The 12,663-nt window shown below is 37.0% G+C and overlaps 2 protein-coding genes across 2 annotated transcripts in view; both read right to left on the bottom strand.

Moving 5' to 3' along the window:
- LOC102957879 (cytochrome P450 2C41-like) overlaps positions 1-786 on the bottom strand; it is a 43,305-nt gene extending 42,519 nt beyond the window's left edge. The window contains exon 1 of the mRNA XM_015536660.2: positions 49-786. Coding sequence (XP_015392146.2) covers positions 49-114 — 66 coding nt within the window. The 5' untranslated portion in view covers positions 115-786. The remainder of the gene's footprint in view (positions 1-48) is intronic.
- Positions 787-5,798: 5,012 nt separating this feature from the next.
- Positions 5,799-12,663, bottom strand: part of HELLS (helicase, lymphoid specific) — a 39,814-nt gene continuing 32,949 nt past the window's right edge. Inside the window, exons 21-23 of the mRNA XM_007080108.3 lie at positions 10,098-10,194; positions 9,942-10,018; positions 5,799-6,361 (exon numbers count right to left, since the gene is read on the bottom strand). Of these exons, the coding sequence (XP_007080170.1) occupies positions 6,267-6,361; positions 9,942-10,018; positions 10,098-10,194 (269 nt within the window). The 3' untranslated portion in view covers positions 5,799-6,266. The remainder of the gene's footprint in view (positions 6,362-9,941; positions 10,019-10,097; positions 10,195-12,663) is intronic.

The following is a 12,663-nucleotide window of genomic DNA, read 5'->3' as shown; positions in this document are numbered from 1 at the left end:
AACAAGTGCAGAGGAGTGACCCCATGTCCCCTGAACCTCTGAACTTACCTTCCTGTGGTGCCCAGATGCGTCAGGCCTCCTGATAACAGTAGCCTGGGAGGAAGGTGCTGGCATTTCAACTCTTAGCTGGCAGAGATCACATGAATGTTTGCCTGTCCTTTCCTAAGTGGGTGTAACTTGTGACATTCTCCCTAGCAGAGTATGAGAGTTCTAGTTTTTTTAAAGGTTATTTATTTAGAGAAAAAAGCTCGAGTGGGGGAGGGGCAGGAGGGAGAGAAACCATGAAGCAGATCATAACTGGAGTTGAAGTCAGATGCTTAACTGATTGAGCCACCTAGACGCCCCCAGAGTCCTAATTTCTCTACATCTTCACGGATTGTTTTCAGTCTTTAATGTTTTTTTTGTGGTGACTAGTATCTCATCGTGCTTTTCATTAGTGTTTCTTTGGTATATGATTAAATTACTTTTTCACACACTCCATGTGCTTTACATTGTTAACTGTCCTTTCAAGCCTTATGTCCATTTTAATTTCTTTGCATTCTTATTATGGAGATTTATTTTGTTTATTCATGAAATATGAAAGTTTTGAGTGAGATTATTAATGCAGAAGATATGGCTACCTTGCAACGGGACCAAGATTCGAAGAGAATAAAGAGGGCATCCTTATGGAGGGTTAGCCAAACATGGCAGATTAAGGAGAACATCCTTACCCCAGGGAGGGTTTGGTGGTCCCTCCCTGTCTTGCACGGTCTCTCAAAATAAACTCAAATTACATCACTCCTCTCTTCTTTCAGTTTTAACCGCCTATTAGGATTGGCTGGCAAAGGATGGATTTAAAACTTTAGGTTGGAATTTCAACACATTGAAAATTTTATGGTCTTGTATTTTTGTTAAAACATGTGCCTGTCTACTGATCTTTGTTCCTCTGTGAATGACCTATCTAGTTTTAAATGATTCTCTTTGAGGTTATTTTATCTACAATGCATCCAGGTGTAGTTTTCCTTATCCTTTCTGTCTAGTGCCTGGTAAACTAAACTAATTCAATAGGAGGGCCTTCATATTTCTTTAATTCCAGGAAAGTCAATAATAGTTTTTAATCTGGTGTGTCCATCTGGTTCTTCTTTGTAACTTTATTCCTGCTTCATGTTTCCAACATGCTCTTTTATGCAGTGAACAAGACAAAGTACCCAACGATGAGATGAGAGGCTGACAGATGGGAAAGAGCAAGATTCTTTGGCAGGAGGAAGGGATAGATGAGGGACATTCATTCTAAAGTGAACTGTGAGCTGAGACTTGAATGCCAAGGAGCCAACCGTGCAAATATCTGAGTGAGGAACATGACCAAACATCAAATCCAAATAATAATGCATCGATGAATTATGAATTGATGAATTGTAAATTTCTGGTTATCTCTGGCATTGCTGGTGCCTCTGTTAGAGTCCACTCAGATCTTAAACTTCCCATTCTCTTTCATGGAAGGATTAAATTTGTGTTGTGCCAAGTTATCTAATATTCTAGTATCACTTCTCTCTTGCACCCTACTACTACTGGTACAAAAAGGGTTCAACGGAAGATGGAGAAACAAATAGGAATAGGAACAACCTTGAAACTGAGAGAAACAGGGTGAAGGAAAGCCGCCTGCACCTATTGCTCCCACATGAGTCTGTGCCTGGTTCTGCAGCACAAAGTAGTCAGGTCAAAGAGCTCATTTTGATAAAACAGTAAGATAGGATTCATCTTGTATCTTTCAAGTAACCAGAGAAATAAACTTAAGTGGGGCGCCTGGGTGGCTCAGGTGGTTAAGTATCCAACTCTTGATTTTGGCTCAGGCCATGATCTCATGGTTCAAGAGATTGACCCCATATCAGACTCTGTGCTGACAGCACATAGCCTGCTTGGGATTCTGTCCCTCTCTTGCTCTTAAAATAAATAAGTGTTTGGGGTGGCAAAACACACAATCCTTATTCAAAATCCAGTAATAAATGGTACACAGAAGAGGAAGACAGGCAATATAAATGTAACAGATCTGTTCTCACCAGAGGTTCTTATTTTTTTCATCTGTCCTGCAGGAAATGCTTTTTATTAACTTAATGTTCTAAAACTTCATTAATGCATGTACCTGGCATAGATAGAACTAGTCCATAATGACAAATATTACAAGAGTGGTTACCCTGGGGTAGGGTTTAATTAGGAGGAAGAGAGAGCCTTCTGAGATGTTAGGAACACTAGATGGTAACACGGATTGGCAGTCACACAGTGGGAACCTGTGTATACAACTAAACACTTAAGATTTCCGTACTCTCCTGAAAAAAGTAACACCTTCATAAGAAGTAAAAGATATTTGTCATATTTCTCTAATGATTATGCTATTTTCTTATTTCATTAAATAGCTTTTTAAAACTCAGAGGAATGAAACCTTCATTTGACCACCTTAATTGGGTGGATGCTATTAGAGTACTAAGCATGAAGGCAGGCATACTTTATTTTATAAATGTTATTTTTTTAACATTAATTTTTATTTTTAAGAGAGAAAGAGCATGAATGGGGGAGGGGCAGAAAGAGAGGGAGACAGAATCGGAAGCAGGCTCTAGGCTCTGAGCTGTCAGCACAGAGCCCGACATGGGGCTCAAACTCACGGACAGCGAAATCATGATGCAAGCCAAAGGGAGATGCTTAACCGACTGAACCACTCATGTGCCCCTGTGTATTCATTTCAATCAAATCTAAAAATCTACACAAGCTCATTCTAGGTCACATGAATGACCAAACAACTTAACCATCAAGTATAGCCGCCTATATCCTGGAGTTAAATGCTCAAGTAACACCTTGAGACACCATTTATTGTCTGGTTGCCATTTGCTTGGCATTGTTGTCAAACTCCTGTCCTATTCATGCACAATTGGACTACATTATGTGGTAGTTTAAGCTTAGTTTGCCAAAAGTATATAAGATTTTGAAAAAATATAAAAATATTTTTATAAATTATTTTAATTTCTAATCAAAACCTATTTAGAATTAGCATTATTAGCTACATTAGGGATGTAAATGTGTATAATGGAAACACAAGCTTCACTAGATTTTGACAAGAAATGACATTTTCTCCGAATGTAACAGTAATGGTAGTTAAATCAAGTCAGGACCATAAATGACTCCAAAGAACTGAACAGCAAAAGAGATTTTTTAAAATTTTTACTCCTGGAGTGTCTGGGTGGCTCAGTTGGTTAAGCATCTGACTTTAGCTCAGGTCATGATCTCATGGTTTGTGGGTTTGAGCCCTGCATCAGGCTCTGTGCTGACAGCTCAGAGCTTGGAGCCTACTTTAGATTCTGTGTCTCCTCACCCCTCTCCGTCCCTCCCCGCTCGCACCTTGTCTCTCTCTCTCTCTCAAAAATAAACAAACATTAAAAAAGTCTTTTAAAATTTTTCTCCTAAGTATGATTCCTTGGGCTTAATTTAGTAACCATAATTGATAGTGAAGTAATAAAAAACATGTTATTTGCAGAGATGTACTGGCTAATACAGCAAACAGGATCATAAAAACTTAACTAGAATTAATTTAAAAAGAAGCTCAAAACCAAAATAATTTGCGTACAGACCTTAAAACTAATAGAAGTACCTAATGTTTTGGTTATAAACGTTATTACTTTTCATAAATGTTATTACTTTTCAGTCTTCCCATAAAGTATTACTTCAAACTGCTAAGATTTAAAAAAAATAACATAATTACTAAGATATTAGTGAAAGACACTATCAAACATGTTTGCTTAGATTAGAAATGTTCAAGTATCACTTTCACTACACCTCTGAACACATAAGGAACTGCCTAAGGATATGGAAGACTCAACAACAAAAAAGCTAATATTTTTCATGACAATGATCAACCAAAGGAAGACAAGCCCTGTTTGAGAATATTCTTTGAGACAGAGAGTATGTTTCAGCATCACAGAGTGAGAACATCTGTTCCCTTCTGCCCCTTCCTTACTAAAATCTAGAACTAAGATAACATAATAAGATGAAAGAGGTATTAAACTCCCAGAAGAGATGGAAACACAAGATTATGGAAGCTGGAAAATAAATGCATGGTTTCTAACAGTCTCAACAGGTGGAGTACAAGCTCAGAAGCTCAGATTTGGGATAGTTTGAGTTATCAGGCAACCAATTAAACATGTCAAGTAGTCAGTTGGATAGGAGTTCAGGGGAAAGAATTCTGGCTAGAGATATAAAAGAAATCTGAGCTATCTACTTAAAGCAGTAAGATAAGACCATCAAGGGAGCCCTAAGCTCTGCTTGGGACGTTCTAATGTCTAGGGGTCAAAGACATAAAAAAGAAATAGCAAAGGGGACAAGGAAGAACTAGAGAAGTAGGAAGGAAAACCAGGCCAATGTGTTCGCTAGAAATTAGCAAACTAAGGACATTGTTTAGGAGGTTGCACTGTAGCTTAAAGACCAAGCACACTGAGGTGACAGACCTCAGTAAGAACTGTTCCAATGGACAGAAGGGGATGAAAATCTGACTGGAACAGATCTAGGAAAAAAAATGGAAGAGGAGAAACAAAAATAGTTGTCTGTGTTGTATGAATTTTGTTTAGATTTGATTAAAATGAATACGCACATAAAAGCTAAAATTCCTGAGCTATGTCCACACATTTCATTATGAGAAACACAGCGCTATATCATCAATTGTAAATACAGACAACTTTTCAAGGAGCTTTTTATAAAAGAGAAATGAGGCATTTCTGTTGGCTCCAGACAGGAGGATACGTCCATAGTAACAGGAAAGGAGGACTCGTGAGCACAGATGCTGGTAGATTCACAGGTGCAGTGGCAGCAACTTTTGCAAGTTCTTTTCTGATTATTTCTATTTTCTAAGGGCCAACAGGGAAAAGATAAGAGGGAGGGGTTACATCTTACAGATGTAAGAACAGAAGTAAACCCATGAAACAGTCACTGGAAAATGTAAGCCTGTAACCTGTGCCTATATCCAAGTTAAATGCTCAAGTAACACCTTGAGACACCATTTATTGTCTGGTTGCCATTTGCGCGGCACTGTTGTCAAATTCCTGTCCTATTCCTGCACAATTTAGAACAGACTAGGGAAACTTAGTAGGACTACTAAACAACCAAGTTACAGGTATGATTAGCCAGCATGACTGATTCGTAAACATTCCCACTTAAAAAACACACCTGCTCTGTAGTCTGTTCATTTGAATATTCTCTCAGAACAATTTTTCTTCTAAGTCCTAGTTTGATTACCCTAAGGCAGAGATAATCTAATCTATATTGAATACAATAACATTTTCATGAGAGACAAACAACCTACACAGAAATGTATGGTTCAGGGAGCATTCAGGACCTCTCTTCCTTACAATCTGACATACAAGCCCTAAATTGTTCCCATTTTGGCCTTTATATTCCTCTACTATATACTATGAATTTCATAGGAATTTCATTCTTACATCTTGTTTTCTTCTCTCTGGTACGATTTACTCCTCCTACTATATATACATTTTCAAGATCTTTGCTCTTGTTATATTCTTGTTTTGCACAATATATTACCACTTCCAACTTCTGGCTTTTTTGGTCAAGACCCTACAGTCTCTCTGAGAGCCATCTCTGCATTAACCAATGTCCAGTTGTAATCTTCATATGACGTATGTGTATAGTACTACTAATGAATAAAAATCAAGTCAACATAATAATACTGAGTCACAATGCCAGTCCAGACTTCTGCTATTACTTCACCTGAACCATTATTTTCCTGGGGGGGGGGGTGGGGGGGTGGGAATCTGAGATCATCATATAACAAACATTTATTTGGTAATTTATTTTATAGAAATAGACTCTAAAACCAAACAATTTCTTATTTAAACACCAGAAAGCATAATCCCAATCATTCCCCCATCAAAAGCCTACTCCATAAATGAAGTACCCCAAACCCATGAACTGTACTCCTAAAAGGGGGGAAAGACTTTAAACTTCCACAGGAAGACTGTATAAATCTGGCAGTGGTTAAGTACACATCAGCCTGTACCCAAGAATATTACTGAGCCCAAATAATTAACGGAAAAATCTAAACTTACTATGAGTACTTCTTTGTTCTTAATAAGGCTCAGAAAATTACCATCTATTAATTATGCAATGGTACAAGTTTCATTATGTAAACTGATACAACCAAAAAAGTAAAGCGGATAATCTGGATTTTAAAACCAATACAGGTAAATCACTAGATGTAAACAAGAACTTTAAGGGCAGTCTTTAGTTCCAATTTAAAACAAACATTCAGGACTGGAATCCTCAGAATTTTCTAGTATCTTGAAAATCCCCATCTTCTCTTTAATCGGTCCTGAGGCATTCATTTGATCTAAGAGAAAAATACATAAATGTTTTTTATTTTTTTAAACAAGTATTTATTTTTTAAAAGTATGAGAACCTAAAAAAGAATATTAAAAGAAATGTCCAATATGTTGTTATGAAAAGAGTCATCTGTCCAAAACTTAAAAAACCACAAAATGTGAGCCACTTTATTCCTCAATCATTAATAGTCAATGTAACAAAAGCAAGAAAGTAAAATGTACTCTTAATATAATGAGAACTGGCCTCCAAGGAACAAATATCAGTTTGCTAATCAAAATCACTTCTGTTGAATTTAAGATATATTAAGTATAGGGAAACAGTGTGAATTACATTTTCAGAGATGTCTTAAAAAATACCAAAAGCCCAGGGGCGCCTGGGTGGCTCAGTCGGTTAAGCGTCCGACTTCGCTCAGGTCATGATCTCACGGTCTGTGAGTTCGAGCCCCGCGTCGGGCTCTGTGCTGACAGCTCAGAGCCTGGAGCCTGCTTCAGATTCTGTGTCTCCCTCTCTGTCTGACCCTCCCCCGTTCATGCTCTGTCTCTCTCTGTCTCAAAAATAAATAAACATTAAAAAAAATAAAAAAAAAAAATACCAAAAGCCTAATATTTGTTAGTTTAAAGGCTGGAAAGCATGATACCATGAAAATTTATCTTAATACACACTCCAGCTGATAACATGTGGTCTTTTACATTTTTGTCAATGATAGCTATGGAATGAAATCTCTACTGGTGTTGAGTGGCATTACTCTGATTTCTTAGGAAGCTAAAGCATCTTTAATATGTTCCCTGGCCACTTTCCTGCCTACTCACGTTGTCCTTTTCTCTTGTTGACTTTTAGTTATCTATATGTGATAAACACTTCCTTATCTGTTAGGTGTTGCAAATATATTTCTGTGGTTTGTCTCTAATCTGTTTATAGTATCATCTGCTTTAAAAAATTTTTTTAATGTTTATTTTTGAGAGAGACAGAAAGAGAGAGATGGAGACTCAGAATCCAAAGTAGGATCCAGGCTCGGGGTTGTCAGAACAGAGCCCGATGAGGGGCCCAAATCCACTAGCCATGAGATTGTGACCTAAGCTGGAGTCGGAAGCTTAATTGATTGAACCACCCAGGCACCCCAGTATTATCTGTTTTTATACAAGTCTTTAATGTAATTAAATCTATCAATCTATAAATAAACAAACATAAAAAAAATATTTTCCTGTCCTAAAGTCATACATGTATTTTCCCGTATTTTTAAAGTTTTGCTTTTAATATTTAGGTTCTGACCTGTTAATTTATTTACAATTTGTTCTTGAGTGTGGTATGGTGTCCTAGCTGTTGATTAGAAATGTCCCGGGGCATGCTTAACAGACTGAGCCACCCAGATGCCCCAAAACTATAAAACTCTCAAAAGAAAACACCATGACCTTGGCTAGGCAAAGATTACTTACACATGACACCAAAACAGTAAGTGGTAACAAAAAAAGATAAACTGGACTTTATGAAAATTAAAAAGTTTTGCCCTTCAAAACACACTAATTAAGAAAGCGCAAAAAAAAAAAAAAAAAAAAAAAAAAAAAAAGAAAGCGCAAGATAAGGGATGCCTGGCCAGCTCAGTTGGTAGAACACGCAACTAACTCTTGATTTCAGGTCATGAGTCCGAGCCCTATTTTGGGTGTAGAGTTTAGTTGGGGGGGGGGGGGGGGGGGGGGAAAGAGCATCCAAGATAAGCCATAAACCGGGAGAAAATATCTGCAAAACAAATATCTGATAAAGGACTTGTATCTAGAATATATAAAGAATTCTTCCAACTCAATAAGACAACACAATTTTAAGAAGAGCTATTTGAAATGAAGCTGAAGATATCACGAGACTATATGCAGTGATGTGCTTGTAAATGTTCAACAATTGGCTTCCCGGATACCCTGCCCCATCAAAAGGCCCTGGATTTGTAGTTTTTCCTTATTTCCACGGTATTAACATATTCCTGCTTTCACCAATACTACACTACCAACATAACAGTGCTGAAGGTAGGGGTGGGAAAAGATGTGCAGTAGTATAGCTTTATACAGTATTTCCCCTACGCAGTTACAGTACACATAATTGGGCATAGATTACCAGTAGGTTATGAAATAATTAGGGAATGATGAGTTTTAAATATATTTGTTTACAAAATAATTTATGGTCACCAATGTAGACATCAACTCATTATTCTAAAAACTGAAAAACAGAAGAAGCAATTTATCCTGCTTCACCTGTATAAACTATATCTCAGAATAACCAGAGTTGGTAGGGAAAAGTTCTTAATAGACTCATTCTGGCTAATAAAGGAAAAACAAGAAAATTACCATTTTGCAGTCCTTAAGGTAATAATTGTTGAAAACAATCATCAGTGGATACTAAAATCATCAGGCTTAATAAAAGACAGAAAACTTGATAAGATCAGCCTGAATGACCTGACCAATCTTAGCTCACTAAAAATAAGAAACCCAGAAAAGCACTTCCTGGTAGGATTTAAAATATGACAATAGCTATTTGGTCTCAGCTGGTGACATACCATCTAGACTAAGGAAGACCTGGAAACTTCAGGACCATGTGAACTGCGTCAGCAAACACCAGAAGCACCCAGGAGGCCAGGGTGATGCTGGTGGCATGACCACAGGATCCACTTCAACAAGTATCACTGAAGTTACTTTGGGAAAGTTGGAATGAGGCATTACCACTTACAGAGGAACCAGAGCCTCTGCCCACCTATCAACCCTGATAAATGCTCCCCAAAACAAGACTGGAGCTGATTCTACCATTGATGAAATGAAATTGGGCTGCAAACATCCGGGAAAGAGAAAGTTCCCAAAACAATCTGTCATCATGAAGGCTAAACTCTTCAGCGGAAGAGTGGAGAAGGTTAAGGGTGTCTATGTGGGGGAGCCTGGTAGCTTAAAACCAGGTGGAGGGAGCTCATTAAATGCTAACAGGTGCTTTTCTCAAAGAGAGAAAGAACAAAGTATTACAAAGTATTCATAAGAAACAGAACCTAGATCCAATTAAGCCTATAGAGCTATTTACATAGCTATTTATCACTTTTCTGAAAATAAGTAGATTGAGGAACAAATCAACGAACACAAAAGGGGTTAAAAAAATCAGCCAATTTCAAAATATAGGTCATTTTATAGGACAACCCACTTTTCCTCTATGACATGCAACAATGAAAGTGAGAAGGATGTTACAGAAGAGTCATAACAATGAAATTTAGATCCTGATTCAAACTGTAAAAAAGGATTTGAGACAACTGGGGAAATCTGAATATGGCCTGGGTAGTAGAGGATATCAAGGTTTTAGTGCCAATTCTCTTAAATGTAATGACATAGTGGCTACATTTAAAGACCTGCTCTTCCCAGTAAAAGATGCCTGAGTAAAATGCCTGGGTAAAATGTCATGATTTTAAGATTCTGACAAAAGAGAATCAAAATGAAAAAAGACTAGTTAAATGTTGTGGACTATTGTGGCTGAATCAATTACATATAGGGGTACGTTAAGTATTACTATTCTCTCTTCTTACATGTCTGTTTCAGTTTCCAGTAAAAGAAAAATAAAAGGTTACTTGCCAATGAGATCACTTCGATCTAGCAACAACTCCAAATCTTTATCGCTAATGACCTTCTCTCTTGATCCTTTTACTTCTCTATAAGAAAACAAAATATTCAAGTCCATATGATAAATCAAAACTATGAATTACATTTTTTTAAATTAAAATATCTTACCTTTCATAATCTCTAGATTTTAATAATTCCATTAATTCCTTAGGGTCTAAGAAGTTCTTAGATTGATTTAATCCAGACTGACCACCTTTGAAATGATCTAGAAAAAAATTTTCAAGAAAATCAAAACATTGAAAATTGCCTTTAAAACCAAAATATACTACATTATAAACCAATCAGAATGGTGTATGTTAAAAAGTATAGGCAAAGTCAAGTGGTGATAAGGGGAAAAGTAATCACAGCTCTCATACTTTGCTAGTAGAAATGTAAAATGGTATGTCTGCTTGGAGAAAAAATTCAGCAGGTTCCTGTAAGTAAACATGCACCCATCCAAAGACCAAGAACAAACAAATGCATGTGTCCACAAACACTTGTACAAGAACAGCTTATTCAGAAAAACCAAGATCTGAAAAACAACTTAAATGTCAACCAACAAAAGAATGGACAAACTATTAACTTCTAATATAACATAAATGAATCTCAAAATGTTCTGCTGAACAAAAGTAGTAGCTACATACATACAAATGAATCCACATATGAAGTTAAAGGAAAAACTAATCTGTGTCACAAAAATCAGAACAATGGCTGCCTTCTGGTGAGGAACAAGAGAGCATGGAAAATGACTGGTGTAGGGGAAAATGGTTTTGGATGATGGAACTGTTTACCTTGACCTAGAGGATAGTTACACTGTGTGTATTCATTTATCAAAATTCATCAACCTGTACATTTAAGATCTGGTTATTTTACTGTATCCATATTATACCTCAATAAAACACTGACAGTATTTTAAAAATTCTTTTCAAATTGTTCTTTGAAATTAATTTCTCAAAATACTGAAAACAGACTTGGGAAAATAAAACTAGACAAATTTTACTGAATTTAAACTATATTCAATAAAGAAAATATATTTCATCATTCAAATTCCTAAAGCAGCACAGGTGAAAAAATTTTAATTTGCACAAAATCTTCTTAGAAAAGTTCTTTTTTCCTCCAATTTAATTCCAACTACAATCTGAATGTTCCATGAAGTCAAATTAAAGATTTCTAAAACCTAACCTCAATGTCAGATACACTGGAGGAAGTATTTGCAAGTAGAGAGCAAGAAGAAAAGTAGCATAAAATAAACTAATAGTGATTTTTGACATTATGTTCCCATTACTCTAGGCTTCACAACTTAACAGATGTTTTCAACTTTTGTGATGTAGCCATGAAGACAATTTCTCCAAAGAGATTTTCATACTGACTGAATAAAAGCAGAAACTTCTCCAAGGAATCTTAGGGAACAGAATATAAAATGCCAATGCCTCACCTACTTCACTTCCCCTACTTCTCACAATCTAAAACACTGTATTTTAAAGATTATATTTGAAACAATGAAAAGGACATTCTAGAGCCACATATTTTTTGAAATAGCAAGTTCAATCAAGTAAATAGTTTTTATAGCACTACTTCAATGTATCCTTAATATTCTAAAAAAAATTTTCTTTAATGTTTATTTATTTTTGAGAGAGAAAGAGAATCAGAGACAGAGACAGAGCATGAGCAGGGGAGGGGCACAGAATCTGAAGCAGGCTCCAGGCTCTGAGCTGTCAGCACAGAGTTGAACACAGGGCTCAAACTCATGAACCGTGAGATCATGACCTGAGCTGAAGTCAGATGCTCAACTAACTGAGCCACCCAGGCACCCCGATATTCTAATACTTAATATACTGAACTTCCAACAGGCTTAAAACTTCCTTAAAGCCTTTCGACAGGCAAATCTCTTATCAAGAATAAGCATTAACATCATGTCAGAGATTAGGGTATGGCGTTTTAAAAGTGTCCTGGATAGGGGTTTCCTTGCCCCTCTGCTCCTCATCTAGACACTAATGTTTTTCCTTTGTGTTTATGGTTACACCAATCCAGTTTAGGTCTTTACAGCTACAAATTCCCCACTGCTTACTAAAATCCTAATCAAGCTGTACTTATTTATACATTTTTTTATTTTACAGAAAGAGCATGCGCACAGGTGGGTGGGGGAGAGGGGCAGTAGGAGAGACAGCCTAAACAGGTTCCACTCTCAGCACAGAGCCTGACATGGGGCTTACTCCCATGGCCCTGGGATTATGACCTGAGCCGAAATCAAGAGTCGGAGGCTCCAATGACTGAGCCATGTAATCGCCCCCGTACTAATTTCTTTTATAAAGAAATCAGTGGGGCACCTGGCTGGGTCAGTCAGTGGAGCATGCAACTCTTGATCTTGGGGTTGTGAGTTAAAGTCCCACACTGGGTGTGAGATTACTTAAAAATAAAATCTTTCAGGGGCGCCTGAGACGCTCAGTCAGTTAAGCGTCCAACTCCTGGTTTTGGCTCATGTTATGATCTCACAGTTTATGGGACTGAGCCTCGCATTGGGCTTTACGCTGACAGTGCTACTTGGGATTCTCTCTCTCTCTGCCCTTCACCTGCTCATGCTCTTTCTCGCTCTCAAAATAAATAAATACACTTAAAAAAAATCTTCAAAAATATAATAAGGAAAATATTAGTAACAAAATTCCACAACACACAACAGGCAACTGAAACAAAAAAG

This window comes from Panthera tigris, chromosome D2 (genome assembly GCF_018350195.1).
Source record: "Panthera tigris isolate Pti1 chromosome D2, P.tigris_Pti1_mat1.1, whole genome shotgun sequence".
NCBI lineage: Eukaryota > Metazoa > Chordata > Mammalia > Carnivora > Felidae > Panthera > Panthera tigris.
This window is presented reverse-complemented; position numbering and strand designations above follow the sequence as displayed.